The 17,773-nt window shown below is 35.9% G+C and overlaps 1 protein-coding gene across 3 annotated transcripts in view; it reads right to left on the bottom strand.

Annotated features, from left to right (window-relative positions):
• The window catches only part of TBCK (TBC1 domain containing kinase), a 231,502-nt gene that overhangs the window by 69,842 nt on the left and 143,887 nt on the right, over positions 1-17,773 (bottom strand). For all 3 annotated transcript variants that reach the window (XM_030313307.2, XM_030313304.1, XM_032592924.1), the window contains exons 21-23: positions 14,108-14,144; positions 12,665-12,826; positions 579-754 (exon numbers count right to left, since the gene is read on the bottom strand). In XM_030313307.2, coding sequence (XP_030169167.1) covers positions 579-754; positions 12,665-12,826; positions 14,108-14,144 — 375 coding nt within the window. The remainder of the gene's footprint in view (positions 1-578; positions 755-12,664; positions 12,827-14,107; positions 14,145-17,773) is intronic.

The following is a 17,773-nucleotide window of genomic DNA, read 5'->3' as shown; positions in this document are numbered from 1 at the left end:
CCCTATATACATATTCATTGAAATTTAATTTCATGGAAATAATTAAGATATTGTAATATTGGAATTTTTGAAATATATGAATTATTATAGCTGAAAGCTTAGTCAACTATATTTATAAAGCCAAGTATTTAGAAAGAATAATAATGTTGAAAGAGCTGATTGGCATAGCTTTTCAAAATGGTATGTATATATTTTTTGGTCAATCAGCAATTAATAAGTACATATTATTATTCTTATATATTAAGAATATATTTTTCTCTATTTTTCTTTGTCTTTCTCTATTTTTATAATTCTTCCTTTTGCTTCTGTAATCCTTCTAGTATATGACAAGTTGAGACACTGTGATTATACAGAAAAAATGTGAAACTTTCTACCTGAAGGAATATGTTAATCTTAGTTATAAAACTAAATACACACAAAGGTTTTTTGAAAGTTGCGTAAGTACAATCATACATAAGAGAATATGTATGTAAAAGGGACATAAGTGATAATATTATTATGAGCAATAATTATGCTACACTGTATTTTTAACATCCATCTTCCTTTAGAGTTTGTAAATTAAATTTCCAAATACATACCAAATCTGTTTTCGGAGGATCTGGACACTCAGTGGAGAAAAAAGGTGTTGAACTTCTGACTCCACTGCTATCAGAAGTTGGCTTTGGAGGTTGAGCATGCTGTCTGTAAGTAGCACTTTTAGGAGTCCAACAAAAAAGGTTGATTGATTCTCGCACACAGCGTTCAATGTCAATTTCTATATAGAAAAATTTTTTAAAAAGCCAAACACTTAGAATTTGAATTGCTACATTTATATAAAAAACACAATCTTTCCTTAATGTATATATCCAATATGGCTAAAATGATAACCAATTAGAAAAGATGTGAGTGAAACTATAATGGAGATAATAATCAGCATATATATGACTAGAATGGCAGCAGTATTTTACATTATTGTATATATACATATATACATACATTTATACATGTAAATATATTCATATATTTCATGTGCGTTTTATTTGGCATTATCTACATATATACACACATACATACATACAATATATATGTTGGAATATTTCAATATATCATTATTTAAACATCATGGAATATAACACATCTTATTTAAGAATCTGCCTCATACACTCTAATAATATTCTCAATTTTTCAAAGTAAAATAGAGGTTGGAGAAGGGAAGGCTGCAATTAGGGAGCAGATAGGCAAAAGATTCAGATCACCAGGACTTCTAGTGAAGTATACTAAAAGTTTTATTTTCATCTATCAAAGGAGATATAAAATAAGCAGGAAAAATTTATTAAAATATCAATTCTCAATTTTAAACATAATTTTCTGAGTTAAATGAAGAAAGGCATAAGTGAAGTTTCATATATAGAAAAATTAAATGCACTTGGTTAAAATGATAAAAAAGGAAACATTTTCATAGAAGATTTTCTTTTCTTTCTCAAATCTGAAATTCATGCATCTTTGATACAGAGTTAATAAAAATAGGAAGGTTATCACACTCCAAGTTATTGTTTGTTTTGATGGTACCATAGTTCTTCAGGAGGTCAATATTCCTGATGTGGAGTAAGCTGTTCCCATATGGAGAAAGTGGACAGTGCTCGCTTTGGCAGTACATATACTAAAATTGGAGAAAGTGGACAGACCACAGAAAGGCAGTAGAAATTCAAGAAGTTGACTAAGATCAAGGAGTTTAGCATAGGCTAGCTTTTCCCTTTCTATATTCCTAACATTAGTAAATGGCAGATATTCTCATTTTCTTTGTAAAAGTCCAAGTATAGCTTAGGTAAGCAATGAAAAAAAAAAAACATACTTCATGTTTTACAAAGGGATGTATTACAAAGGGATAAGTTCCCTATTTCTCTTTTTGAAGCAAGGAACTTATACATAAGGGAAGAAGAACATATGTCTTTTAAAAAAAAATCTATTCTGCTGCTTCCTCTACCTCCCCAAATTAAAACTGGGAAATTTTTATTTTTTTTTATTTATTAATTTTTTTACTAGAGGGAGAGAGAGAGAGAGAGAGAGAGAGAGAGAGAGAGCGCAAGCATGTGTGCTCTGAGGGAGGAGCAGTGGGGGGAAAGGGGGAAGGAAAGAGAAAGAGAGAGAGAGAGAGACAGAGAGAGAGACAGAGAGAGAGAGAATGAATCTTAAACAGGCTCCATGCCCAGTGCAGAGCCTGATGCAGGGCTCACTCTCACGACTGTGAGATCATGAACTGAGCTGAAATCAAGAGCTGGATGCTTAACTGAGCCACCCAGGCACCTAGGACATATGCACTTAAGTCAATTCTGTGGATGGTACATTTGCAATTGCCTACTTTTGTAGGGAGGAAAACACTTGGAGCAGTAAAAGAGAAATGAATACTTAGTGAGAATCTATTACATGAGAAACATTTAATTCTTACAATGATTCTTGTAGAAAGTTATTGTAATCTCTCATTTCTACTGAAGATGAAGAAACTAAGACATAAGGAAACTGAGTGATTTAATATGGTAAATGTGTTATTATGAGTAGAATGTCCGAGGTTTCTAAAGGGTTATAAAGCATCTTTTATTTCTCAATTCATTTAGATTTGGTGTATGGACAGCAGGCCCGGAAAGACCAGTTACTCAATTAAGCATTCCTTTATCTGCTATTAGTGATGTTTACCAGATTCACAGTTGGTTACTTCCATGGCTACACAAAGAGGTCAGGTTTCATCATCCCATATGCTCTTCCTAACATAAAATATATTTTAAAAAAAACAGTTAAGCATGTTTTGAGACATGGGTCTATTTATTTGAGCAATGGTAAATACAGTGAAATATATTTAAAAAAAACCCTATAACATGATCAAGTTGACACTTGTTCCACAATAAGAAGAACAAAGATACCAATTGGAATAAAAATCAAAGTTCAAGATGGTTTCTCTACTCAACTTAAGAAGGAAGAGAGATGCTGAATTCATTTTAGAAAAATTCCAGTTAATATGTTTAAGATAAAAATTTGAAGCGCCAAAAAAATTTTTTTTTTCAGACCATAGATTTTGCATAAGTGGTGCTTGAATCAGTCTGACACATCTGTTGCCCAGTAGGAGCTTGAAGTTATGTCAATGATCCAGATTAGGGGTTGTAATTCAGTCATTAAATCACTAGCAATGGAAAAGTCAGTTGTATCTGCTTCCAACACACCCTACCAGTACCATAAAAATTTTACAGTGAATCCTGAGAATTTACTGGCATCCACCCTAATGCCACTCCAATTATTAGTACTGGCAGATATCCCATTCTCCATTCACTTAACCCATGTCACCTCTCCATCTCAAAATCCCTCCAAAGCACTTTATCATAACCAAAATATTATGCAAAAAGTACTCTGTAATTGTACCTCAAAATATGCAACTATTCTTAAAAGGTAATATCATCTTCTCCTGGGACACAACTTTTTTTTTTAATTTTGCATTGTAATTTTAATATAATGCATTGTGAGTAAAGCATGTTCCCTGGATTATGGTTTCCCAGGTTTGATTCTAAGCTCCATGAGGAACTTTGTGACTCAGAGAAATAACTCCTCTAAATCCCGATTTCTTTGTCCTCATGCAGTACTATCATATCTCTCAGAAAGATTGAACTATGTCCAAAATAATAAAACACATCTCATATTTCATTTGGGCCAGAAGAGGTGGAAAATACCTCTCTCCTGAAGACCTCTGTTCTCTTGCTCTAGTGGCTATGAGCGGCTTCCAAGATCTAGTGAACAGCTGTTGTCCTGGCATTTCTCTTTACTATCATCTAATTCCCTTTGGCTCTCCTCTATATTTAATCTTTAATTTGAAGGGCAAGACATTATTTACTCTTTCTTGATTTACTCCATCATTTTGGTGGAACTCATTTTCCAGTAGCTTTTATGAAAGCTATTAAAAATATATCTTTTAATATATTTATTCTGTCCTTGACTGTTGGTTGGAGTAGGCAGAGCATTCTAGGGTTGAATTTTTTTCCTTCAGTTATGAAAAATAGTGCTCCATTGTCTTCTGAGAAGTCTGATATGATTCTGAATTGAAATAATTTGTATGTGATTTTCTCCTTTTCTGTAAACTTTTAGCATTCTTGGTGTTCTAAAAATTCAAAATGATATATGTAAAAGTGTGTCACTTCATTATGCTAGGTATTTGATGGTCCTTTTGTAATCCTTCACTTACAGAGAAAGTTCTTGTTTGATGTCTGTGATGCTTTCTTTCTGTTCTTTCTTCTCTCTTATTGAAGAAATCTTGAACACCCTGAGTTGGATTTCTAATAATTTTGTCTTTTCTTCTTACTTTCCATCTGTATTTTTGTTTTATTCTCTGAGAGATTTCCTAAGCTTTATCATCTAACTCTTTTATTAGAAAGCTCACTTGCATTTCCACATCATTTTTAATTTCCAGTAAATCTTTTTGTTGTTACTTAAAAAAACTGATTTGTCATAGTTGCAATATCTTCTTATAACTATCTTTCTTAGGATATTCTTTTATTCAGTTTGCTGGTTTGTGTCTTTTAGTTAGAGGTTTTCTATAGAGATTTGGTGATTTATGACTACATATTTAAAAAGAATAGTATTGAAAATCAAATTGGAAGTTTTGTATATGTGGAAAGGTCTTGGTGACTGGTAGACTGACTGTTGGGTAACTTTGAGACACGGTCATTTGTTGGAAGACGCCTAAATAAGGTATTTCTCCCTCTGGGGATGTTCCATCTCTCCAGAGAATAATTCTCTGTCTAAACTAATCTTTGCCAGCATTGACCATGGAGGAGTGTGGGGGTTCTAACTACATATATTCCCTTACTTCTGCTCTCTGCTATGTTATTGACTCTGAGTCTCAAGATACTTTGATTCTAGGGGTGCCTGAATGGCTCAGTCTGGTTAAGCATTGGACTTTGGCTTTGGTCATGATCCCAGGGTTTGTGGATTTGAACCCCGCATTGGGCTTGCATCAGGCTCTCTGCTGACAGCATGGAAACTACTTTGGATCCTCTGTCCCCCTCTGTCTCTGCCCCTCCCCATCCTACACTATCTCTCTCAAAAATAAACAAACATAAAAAAAACAAAGAAGAAAGATACTTTGATTCTATTACTCCAAAGAATACCCCTCCAAATTTAATGTTCACATGGATATGTTTTTTGTATTATTTGCAAAAGTAAATATATTTAAGTCACAAACAGTGAAGACTTCTGTCTTTACACCAATTTCCCTCCATTACACTTCATTTTGTGTTAGGCAACATTAGAGTGGCTAGGGGCACTTTGAGATATAACTAAGAATAAGCTAAATCAGGAATAGTTACATAATTAGTTTCATTTAATGGGATATGGTTTTGTGATTTGAAGTCACTTTAGGGTATTGACAAAATAACTTTTTTAATGTTTATTTTTGAGAGAGAGAGAGAGAGAGAGAGAGAGAGCAAGTGGGGGAGGGGCAGAGAGAGAAGGAGACACAGAATCCGAAGCAGGCTCCAGTCTCTGAGCTGTCAGCACAGAGCCTGACATGGGGTTCAAACTCACAAATTGTGAGATCATGACCTAAGCTGGTCGGACGCTTAACCGAATGAGCCATCCAGGCATCCTGACAAAAGATTTTCTCCTGGATGAAACTCTAGTCAGGTTTATTTACATCCTTTCTTGACTATGCCTCAACTTTGGCTTATAAAGACTTGTCTCCCAGCCTCTGTGGGAAGGTAGGAACCTACCTTTGGTAAGTGCCAATTAGCAAACCTAGATGGGTTTCACATGGGCCAATGCCCTCTTTCACACTTCTGTAAGTTTTCATTTTCCTGAATCTTCTGAGCCCCCTACTCACCCACCCTCCCCACCTATTCTCTCATTCTTCCTTTAAAATGCTCAGTTACCTCTGTACAAAATGAAGTTCAATTCATGTTGGACTCTTATCTACTGTAAGAGTATATTACTTAACTAGGATCTGGCTTTGTTTATGTTTGACAGTATAGAAAAGTTGCTCTAGAAATGATGTCCTGGAATATTCTTATCACCCACTATATAAGAGCAGAGGTATAATGTAAAATTATGTGTCCCAGCACCAGTTGTTTATGGGTAGGAGAAATGGTTGAAATATACACAGCCAAACATCAGGCTTAAGCATTCTTCCAAACATTAAAATGTAAAATTGTAAGCAGAGAATCTGGTTCCCATTGATGTCTGATCAAAAGAGAAATGCTCTCCTTTTAGGAATATGCTTGATAATGTTACATACACAGTTATAAGTGCATCATTAACTTTTTTTCTTTTTTAATAGGAATTTCACAAAATAGCATTTCTGTATTTATAGGAAAGAAATCTGCAGCACCACAACAGAGGGTATTATCTGTGTTAAGTCACATGTCTTATGCATTCCCACTATCAATAATAAAAAAAACAAATTTCAACCAACACTGCCAGTGGAAAGACTGATTATTTTTTTTGTATAGAAAATATGTACAATTATTGTCATGTGTAGAGATAATCAATGAGTATGAAGCAAAAAAGGAGGAAAAAATACAGAGGTATCTGACATTTAATAATTAAAGTATTATGTTATTTTTCCTTTTTGTAATTTGTCATGATCTCTTTGCTCGTTCTCAATATTTTTTTAATGGTCTAATTTTGTACTGTAATTTATATCCTCTTAAATTTCTCCACATTGTTTAAGCTTCAGGCCCACAAAATCTGGCCATTTCCCTATCTTACAGTCTTCTGTTAGGTGGCAGAGAAGACACGTGGCTAGCAAGGTGGGTGCAAAGGCTGACAGAGGTGGGAGAAATGAAACTACTCCTTACGTGTACATTGAACTAATTCCTCTGTTTTTTTCTGCCTCATTTTCATTCACTTTCAATTCGTGAGACTTTGGTGCTCTGCACCAAGAACTGGCTTGCTTCTTGCTATTATTCTCTTTGCAGGAAGGTTTCAGTTCTCTTTACTTTTTATTAAGGGAGTTATTATTGATGTAATTGTGTTCTATCTTCTAAATATTTGTTGCCGTTTCTTGTCTACTAGTGCGCTTCTTACATTCTCTTTGTATTTAGGATTATACTTTTTTTCATTCCCTTACTGTTTTGCTTTAGTGATGTTTCACAAGGCAGTAGGGATAAACATACATGTACAATTTGTCATTCTTAATTGGAAAGGTCTCAAACTTTAAAGGTTCTGGTTTAAAAGGGGTGGGAATGAATTTAGGAGATGAACATGGTGGGCTTGAAGCCTCACTCCCTTGGTCTAGCTCTTGATCTAGTGGCATTTAAAGTATTTACTTAGAAAGTGGTATAATAATAATAATGGTATACTGGAAAGAGCATTAACCTGGGAGGCAGCATGATCTGTGTTTAAATTTCAATTCAATGACTTACAAGTTGTATAGCTCTGGCCAAACTCATTTTTCTGTTTTTTTTTTTTTTTTCCCTCAATCATAAAATAGGGATAATATAAAACACATGAAAAATTTTAGCACTTCAACTGAAATATTAAAAATCATAAGCCTTAGATCCCAGTTAGTCCAGGATCTTGTTTTAAACTCAGTTAAAATATAGGTTAAATTTCTATTTTGCGCTTGGTAGATTTCTACTTAGAAAGAGATTGCCTTTTAAGAAATATTCTTTTCTACCTTTCAAACTCTAAAAATTTGGAATGCTATTTAGTGATATAAAGAAATGGACTATGAAGCCATAAGCAGACACAGGGCAAAAAGTCTGAAAAGCCTGCATACTCTATGATTTCAACTATATGGCATTCTGGTAAAGACAAAAGTATTAAGACAGTAAAAAAATCACTGAGTGTCAGGGGAGAGTTGGGTAAAAGAAGAGTAGACAGAAGGACTGTATAGTTGCAGCACAGGAGATGTTTAGGGTGGTGAAACTGTTCTGTATAATGCTGTAATGGTAAATATATGACATTACTCACTTGTCAAAACCCACAGTACTTTTCAAGACAAAGGGTGAACCTTAATGTAAACTACTGACCTTAGTTAATAACAATTTATCAGGGCCCTTGGGTGGCTCAGTCAGTTAAATGTCTGACTCTTGATTTCGGCTCAGGTCATAATTTCACAGTTTGTGGATGTGAGCCCTGTATGGGGCTCTGTGCTGACAGTGCAGAGCCTGCTTGGGATTCTGTCTCTGTCTCTCTCTCGTTCTCTCGCTCTCTCTCAAATAAAATAAAGTTAAGAAAAAAACATACACTCCTTTAAAAAAATTTAAAAAATATTACAAGGGAATAGAATTTGGGAACAATTTTTGCAAAAATAATAATGCTTTTCTCCTGTGTTCCTTCTTCAAGAATTAAAGAGTTAGTATAAAGTGAAGGAGAAGAAGAAAGGAGAGGGAACTTATAAAGATTGAATGTTACAAGTTATTTATGTATTTTTAAAATATTAAAAGCTGGGTGCCTGGGAGGCTCAGTTGGTTGAGCGTCTGACTCTTGATTTTGGCTCAGATCATGAACCCAGGGTCATGGGATCGAGCCCCTCATCAGGCTCCTCACTGAGCCTGGAGCCTGGAGACTGCTTGAGATTCTCTCTCTCTGCCCCCCTCTCCTGCTCTAAGATTAAAATAAAATAAAAATAAACATAAAATAAAATATTAAATACTACATGTACTTAAAAAAAAGTCATACATACTGTGTATGCATAATCAGTACCATATTTTGTGGCAGCTGCATTATAATACTCATCATAATACTAAAGCAGATATTATTATCCCCATTTTACTGAAACTTTCCTAATGTACAGAATTCTCAGTGAGATTAAAAATTTTTCCAAATTCACGCAGCTACTATGTGCCAGAAGTGGGATATGAACTCACATCTATCTCATCCATAGACAGCTTTTTTAGCAGCAGAAGTACACTGAAAGTTTCCCTGTTCACACAGGTTGTGAGTGGTAGAGCTAGGACTTAAATCCTTATCTGTATTGACTGCAAAGTCTGTGCTATCTACTACATTACACTGTCTCTGAGCAATGAAAAGAAATATTCTTCTTAGTCATAATATACACTCAACATAGAAGGTCTACTTGACTTCTTAGATAATTCCTCAATTGTTTTAGCTAACAAGGAAATCAATATGACTGATATCTACTTTAATAATTTATAAAGGGATGCCTGGGTGGCTCAGTCAGTTAAGCATCTGACTTTGGCTCAGGTCATGATCTCACGGTTCATTGGTTTGAGCCCTGTGTTGGGCTTTGTGCTGACAGCTCAGAGCCTGGAGCCTGCTTCGGATTTTGTGTCTTTCTCTCCCTCTGCCCCTCCCCTGCTTGTACTCTGTCTCTCTCTCTCTCTCAAAAGTGAATAAATGTTAAATTTTTTTTTTTAATTTATGGTATCTGTCTTTCTCTGTATGACTTATTTCACTTAGCATAACACTCTCCAGTTCCATCCACGTTGCTACAAAAGGCCATATTTCATTCTTTCTCATTGCCAAGTAGTATTGCATTGTATATATAAACCACAGTTTCTTTATCCATTCATCAGTTTATAGACATTTAGGCTCTTTCCATGATTTGGCTATTGTTGAAAATGCTGCTATAAACGTTGGGGTACAAGAACCACGGAAGGGGGGAAGGGAAAAAAAAGTTAGAGGGGGAGGGAGCCAAACCATAAGAGACTCTTAAAAACTGAGAATAAACTGAGGGTTGATGGGGGGTGGGAGGGAGGGGAAAGTGGGTGATGGGCATTGAGGAGGGCACCTGTTGGGATGAGCACTGGGTGTTGTATGGAAACCAATTTGACAATAAATTTCATATTAAACAAAATTATAGAAAAAGCCAAATGGGGTGATTGCTACATTTATACCATCAATAGGAAAGCATGTCATGGTAGAATGGAAAGTGAAAACAAGCATAATAATGATAATGGCAAAACTAATAATAATAATCACTTACATTGCATTTTCTCTATGCCAGTCACTGCTCTAAGTTGTTTAGATATACTGGTTTATTTAACACAACAACCCTATGAGGTAGGTACTATTATCATTCTCATATAATCAGAGGTAAGGAAACAAGAAGGTTAAGTCATGACCCTAAGATCACACAGCTGTGACTGCAGAGCCAGGATCTGAAACTTAGGTGACCAGTTCCACGTGCCATGCTCTTAACAACTAGACTACTGGGTGTCTCTTTGTTGAAAGAAAAAAACAACTAGAAAGGACAACTTAAAAAAATTCAAGCTTATTTTGTTCACAAGGATACCAACTGAGTAGTATTTCCATCATATTACTATCAAATAGATGTTCTGAACTGTGAATTTAGCAATCTGCTTCAGCAAAGAATTTAGTTAAATTTGTTGTTTGCTTATGCTTTTAAACTCAGTTGATAGGGATTTCAGTAAAGTATAACGTATTTAGTAAGTTCAAATCAATGTTTAATCCTATCCTGTCTTTATCTACAAAGTCTGTCTCAAGAATTAAAGTGAAATATAGAGTTATCTTGTCTATCTTTTTTCTGTAGTCTTAAAAAGCTTCTTTCAAATATGTGCCAAACTTATGTCACATAATACTTTGCTTAGAAAAGGCACATTCTGTGTGTTTGTGTGTATATTAATCTGGATTCACATTTTAAGACTTCCCATGATTATTTCCAGTTCCTTCAAGCATCAACTACAGTTATGAAGCTCAACATGGTGAAAAAAGAGATCTCTTTAGGTTTAGGAAAGACATCCCAAATAAGTGTCCTTCGATTAAAAGTAAAACATAGGTGTACTTTAGAACAAAGCCTACATCTGGACCCTTTCTGTTTTTTTTTTTTTAAGTCATATTTTTATTAGAACCTCTTTCTTCCCCAACAGGAATTATAGACCTTGGCCAAACAAGTGATGAACTAGAATAATGCTACTGAGGATCAAGGCAATTCACAACAATAGAATGCATCCTATTTTAAGAGGTAGGTAGAGTTTAACAATTTTTTTAATGTGTATTTCTAAGAGAGAGAGAGAGAGAGAGAGAGAGAGAGAGTCAGTCAGTCAGGAGGGGCAGAGAGAGAGGGAGACACAGAATCTGAAGCAGGCTCCAGGATCTGAGCTGTAAGCACAGAGCCTGACATGGGGCTAGACCTCATGGACCGTGAGGTCATGATCTGAGCCACCCAGGTGCCCCGGTAGAGTTTACCTTTTTAATAAGTCAGTTCTAACAAGCATATTCTTATTTTCTGATTTCAGAAATAATAATTTTATTTTCATGGACAACCAGAGTTACTATTAACATGCCTATACAATATGACAACAGATTCTTCCATAAGTGTTTAACTGGTACATTTATGTATGAAATTGGAAAGGCATTAAATTTGCTTGATTTCAAAATGCACAATCAGCATTTGTGATTTTTTTTCTTTTTTAGAACTGACCAGAAAAAATTCTTTTAATCATAATCAATCATCTTCTGTTTACTTTTGCAAGTTGGAAATGAGAGCAAAATATATGCAAGGTACAGACAGTATTCCTAGTTTGTGAAACTAGCTTCTTTGTTACCGTTTAACATCAAAAGATTAAAAAAGTAGTGCGATTTTCAAAAGGAATCTTTCGCCCAGAAACAAATAATATAAGAAGTGAACTACTACTTCCTCATATACAAAATAATTTAATTAAACTTTGATAAGTTAGAAAGATGATGGTGGTACTTTCAATTTGGGGGAAAGAAGGAAGGAAAAATTAAAAAAAAATAAATTTTAAATTGTTATTATTTTCCCAGAAGGATGAAGACTTGCAACAACAGAGAGATGGTGAAGTACCAGATATAGATCATCAGCTAAAGATAAAAATCAGGGTAGGTAGCAGTTTCTTTTTCCTCGAGTATGCTTAATAAATATGTAATCTTAAGGTACCTTTCTTTTGTTCTTCATTTGTTTTTTAAGAAAATTTAACTCTTAGATAACTAAATGTGTTTCTTATCAGCAGTTACTTGTGTCTGCCTGAAAATGTGGAGAACAACAATAAACTCAGAAAAGGGTTGGAGCCAATGAAATGCTGTTTGAAGACAGTAGAATTTTTCTACCTGAAAAAATTTTGGTTTCTGCAAAAATACAGTTTCATTTTTTACTTCCACAGATTGCTATATCCTAGGTGACCAGATTACTTTGATCTTTTCAGCCACAGCAGCAAAGTTTAGACCACAGTCATATTCCCTACATCCACACTTAGCAAATTTAACACCTAGATTTACAAACTCCTCACTTGTGAATATAATATATAGCTTGTGATTTGCCCTCCAAAGGGGACAGTGTTTCCTTTCCTCAAACTGTCAAATTGTTACTAAGGAGCTATAGATAGGAGAGCAAAGTTCCATGTGAATTACATCTCTGTGTAAACACAGATTCTCAAACAAGTAGCCTTTACTTACTCTCTATCAGCTGAAGATTAACAGGCGTGTCCTAAGATTAAAGGCAAATATGTCACTGCCCCCAGCTCTTTTACCCTTTTGGTGGCATCACTGACATAAAATTAAACCACAGCAATCTAATATGACCCAGGTTTGGACCTGTGCTGGAAGAGCAGATGTGGTTACATGAGAGAGAGAATCCAGAGAAGGAAGTTGAAGCTCAAGAAGAGATTCTGAAAGTTTGGATGATTATTTTTGCAAAATGCTATAAGACTTCTCATTATTTTAGAATTAAATTCCATTTAGGGATTCCATTTATTTATATCTATACCTGGTAAATCAGAGAAGAGAAGAATGCACTCATTAAAGCCATTAGCCAAAAGCCGGTCCCGAAGCTGCTGGAGGATTGCTACTCCAATACAGAATGGGAAAGAGGAGTTCCCAAGGAGTAAGGTGTCCCAGAGGTGGAAAATTTTGTGCAGTGGAAATACATCTGTAAAACAACAAAATATGAATACAATTAAATAAAATAAAAAGACAAAATTACAGAAATTAAAACAATAACAAGCTGTTTTACTAGACATGTTACAAATGGTTTATGGTCAAAACTAAGAACAAATATTGGGGCGCGTTGGTGGCTCAGTCGGTTGAGCATCCAACTTTGGCTCAGGTCATGATCTCACAGCTCGTGAGTTCGAGGCCTGAGTCGGGCTCTGTGTTGACAGCTCAGAGCCTGAAGCCTGCTTCGGATTCTGTGTTTCCCTCTCTCTCTGCCCCTAACCCACTCGCATTCTGTCTCTGTCTCTCTCAAAAATAAATAAACATTAAAAAAACATTTAAAAAAACCCCACTAAGAACAAATACTACCAAAGTGTTTTTATAAAATGCTTATTTGGTTTTATAAAATGTTTATAAAAACTATTTTTGGTTTGGCTTCACAAAACACTTATGAAATTGTATATATTTATTGCTTCCTAAGGCATTTTTAAATATTAATAATCAGATTGGTCAAATAGATGACATTTTCTAACCTTTATCAATCCTGGTATAGTTGTTCCATTAATTATATTTCTTCATAGAATTTTCTTGTTATACGATTCTCACAAGCTTATTTACTTACATGAAATTTCATATTGTTTTAGATTCAGTATTGTTACATTTCTATTATTCACTCTAAATAATAGCTTTATTAAGTTCACGTAAAATTTTTTTTTCTATTTTTTGCAACTTTCTTTTTTACATTTAACGATACTGTGCATATTTTTCCAGGCCAATGCATAATCTACTTTAAATATGGTTATTCCATTTATCATATGTACATATTTAAGCAGAATGTCCACTGTATTCATACCTGTAACTGATTAAAGTATCACATACACATACTTTTTGATTTCTAGAGGAATTCTAGGTTTGGAAATAACAAAAGTATTAGAGGATCTCTAATTTGTTGTAAAAGTTGCCTTCCAAATCTTTATGTAAATACTATAATGTTAATTTCTTTTTTAACAGAAGGCAGAGATTTTATGAATGTCATGGCATGTAAGGTAGGTATCCTAAACATCACTATATAACACTCATCCTATATTACACTTTTTGATATTCAGCAGTGAAAACAATTTAATTTTTTCTACCCAACTCTATTACATTAGAATTATATAAGGATGGTTATGTAATTAAATCTATTTAATATGACTATAGCTATAATATACTGGGGTAGAAAGGAGCTATCCTTTTGTCAATACAATATTAAAAGGAAAGGAAAAATTATACTTACGGGTAAACATGGTGAGAAACCAAGGGATGGCATAGAGCTATGGGTAGAAGAGGAAAGGGGTGCCATGCCGGGGACAGATAAAGAGGAAATAAAAGATAATTAGAATGGTTACCACTAAACTGAATGGTAAAAAATATTTTATACTTTGGTCTACTCCATTGATTAAAATAAAAGTAAATGTTGATAATTATAATTATTACCACAAATACTCTATTAAATAATATCATCTATTACAAATGTTACAGATGTCCCTTTCACCAAGGATTATTACACAGAATGTCTTCATTTCATCAAAGGAAATACTCAAGACACTGACTAACCCAAACACAATACTTTCATGCTAATCCCAAGGATGAACTTTCAGGTTGTACAAAAATATTTTTGGGATTTTAATGTTCTTTATCAGTGTGGATTTACTCTTAGTATTTTCAAGAATTGATAAGATGGTTTTTTTTTTTTTTTTTTTTTTTTTTTTTAAATTTTTTTTTTTTCAACGTTTATTCATTTTTGGGACAGAGAGAGACAGAGCATGAACGGGGGAGGGGCAGAGAGAGAGGGAGACACAGAATCGGAAACAGGCTCCAGGCTCTGAGCCATCAGCCCAGAGCCCGACGCGGGGCTCGAACTCGCGGACCGCGAGATCGTGACCTGGCTGAAGTCGGACGCCTAACCAACTGCGCCACCCAGGCGCCCCGATAAGATGGTTTTTGAAAAATGTCCAAAATGTCTCATAACAAAGTATTGTGAAGCATATACTTTCTATTACCACTTTCTAAATTAACAGGAAGCTTCATAACAGACTAAAAGTAATAAGATCTAAAAATAAAATAAATTAGTTCTTTAACTGAGTGACAAATTTATTTTCCTAATTTTACTGTCTAGGAATGAAAATACAAACACAGACATGCCCACATACTTGTATATATACTTTCAACGAATTTATTGACATTTTGGAAGTGAGAAATCATTCTTAATTTCTAAATGTAGAGTAAAATTTCCTTTGTCAGTAGCAAGTATTGAAAATCAGTGATAATATATAGAAAGATCTGAAAAGCTCTAATATTATTTTACTTTCTGCATCAAAGCAGTCTAACATTAGACAAAGATTTCTATACTACCTATAGGGTTTAAATAAAAATTCATCTAGGACCTATCAATTATGAAATTATGAATAGAGTAGCATATGTCTTTGCATAGCATACCACTGAGTATTTATGCTATCAAAATACCAGTCAAGAACCTTAAGTATTACTATATACTACATTAAAGTCTAAGTATTGTATGTGAAATAAAGCCCATTGCTCTCCACAAGATCATCATTTATATACACTGACACATAGTTCTTTCAAGCGACATTATGAAAGGGAAAACTGCAGAGGAATACAAAGGTATGTGACTTCACTGTAAAGAGTATGGACTGTAGTAAACAATAAAATATAACAAAATCTGAACTCCTTAGCCTAATTTAAGTTTAAAAATAAAGTCACTAGGATGGTGGCGTAGGAGGACGCTGGGCTCACCGCGACCTGCGGATAACTTAGATTCCACCCACACCTGCCTAAATAACCCAGAAAATCACCAGAAGACTAGCAGAACGGATTCTCCAGAGTCAAGCGTAGGCGAGAGGTCCACGGAAGAGGGTAGGAAGGGCGGAGAGGCAGTGCGCGCTACACGACTAGCGGGAGGGAGCTAGGGTGGACAGGCAGCCCGCCGGCAAAGCAGAGCCCCCCTCTGGCTTGCAAAAGCAGAGGGGCCGGAGGGAGTGTGTTTGGACAGCGAGCAGGACTTAACATCTGGAAGGCTGTAAGTTAACAGATCTGCTCAGAGAGCGGGAGAGGTGGAGGACAACGGGAGGGAGAGTCATTGGGCCCCGGACGACAGAGTACAGCTTGGCAGGGAACAAAGGCACTCGCCAGTGCCATCTCCCTCGCCCATCCCCCAGCCAAAATCCCAAAGGGGACCAGTTCCTTCCAGGGAACTTGCTTGCACCGCACAAACACCCAACGTTGTGCTTCTATGGATCCATCCCTCCAGGTCTGACTCCCTCCGGGTGCCGCAGGGCCCCTCCCGAAGCGGACCTCTGAAGGAAAAGCGAGCTGAGCCTACCCCTCCTGCCCCTGTGCACCTTGCCGATCCACCCAAGCTAATACGCCAGGTCCCCAGTGCTATAAGCCTGGCAGTGTGCAAGTAGCCCAGACGGGCCACGCCACCCTACAGTGAATCCCGCCCCTAGGAGAGGGTAAGAGAAGGCACACACCAGTCTGACTGTGGCCCCAGCGGTGGGCTGGGGGCAGACATCAGGTCTGACTGTGGCCATGCCCACCAATGCAAGTTATTCAAGACAGGGCAGGGGAAGTGCCCCACAGTTCCACGCCACTCCAGGGACTATCCAAAATGACGAAACAGAAGAATTCCCCTCAAAAGAAACTCCAGGAAATAACGACAGCTGACGAACGGATCAAAAATGATTTAAACACTATAACAGAAAGTGAATTTAGAATAATAGTCATAAAACTAATCGCTGGACTTGAAAACAGTATAAAGGACAGCAGAGAATCTATTGCTACAGAGATCAAGGGACTAAGGAACAGCCAGGAGGAACTAAAAAATGCTATTAATGAGCTGCAAAATAAAATGGAGACGACAACGGCTCGGATTGAAGAGGCAGAGGAGAGAATAGGTGAACTAGAAGATAAAATTATGGAAAAAGAAGAAGCTGAGAAAAAGAAAGATAAAAAATCCAGGAGTATGAGGGGAAAATTAGAGAACTAAGTGATGCACTAAAGAGAAATAATCTACGCATAATTGGTATTCCAGAGGAGGAAGAGAGAGGGAAAGGTGCTGAAGGTGTACTTGAAGAAATAACAGCTGAGAACTTCCCTGATCTGGGGAAGGAAAAAGGCATTGAAATCCAAGAGGCACAGAGAACTCCCTTCAGACGTAACTTGAATCGATCTTCTGCACGACATATCATAGTGAAACTGGCAAAATACAAGAATAAAGAGAAAATTCTGAAAGCAACTAGGGATAAACACGCTCTAACATATAAAGGGAGACCTATAAGACTCGTGACCGATCTCTCTACTGAAACTTGGCAGGCCAGAAAGGAATGGCAGGAAATCTTCAATGTGATGAACAGAAAAAATATGCAGCCGAGAATCCTTTACCCAGCAAATCTGTCATCTAGAATAGAAGGAGAGATAAAAGTCTTCCCAAACAAACAAAAACTGAAGGAATTCGTCACCACGAAACCAGCCCTACAAGAGAACCTCAGGGGGATCCTGTGAGACAAAGTACCAGAGACATCGCTACAAGCATGAAACCTACGGACATCACAATGACTCTAAACCCGTATCTTTCTATAATAACACTGAATGTAAATGGACTAAATGCGCCAACCAAAAGACATAGGGTATCAGAATGGATAAAAAAACAAGACCCATCTATTTGCTGTCTACAAGAGACTCAGTTTAGACCTGAGGACACCTTCAGATTGAAAGTGAGGGGATGGAGAAATATCTGTCATGCTACTGGAAGTCAAAAGAAAGCTGGAGTAGCCATACTTATATCAGACAAACTAGACTTTAAATTAAAGGCTGTAACAAGAGATGAAGAAGGGCATTATATAATAATTACAGGGTCTATCCATCAAGAAGAACTAACAAT

Source organism: Lynx canadensis, chromosome B1 (assembly GCF_007474595.2).
Source record: "Lynx canadensis isolate LIC74 chromosome B1, mLynCan4.pri.v2, whole genome shotgun sequence".
Taxonomy (NCBI): Eukaryota; Metazoa; Chordata; class Mammalia; order Carnivora; family Felidae; genus Lynx; species Lynx canadensis.
Note: the sequence above shows the minus strand (reverse complement) of the source record. Positions and strands in the feature narration are given on the sequence as shown.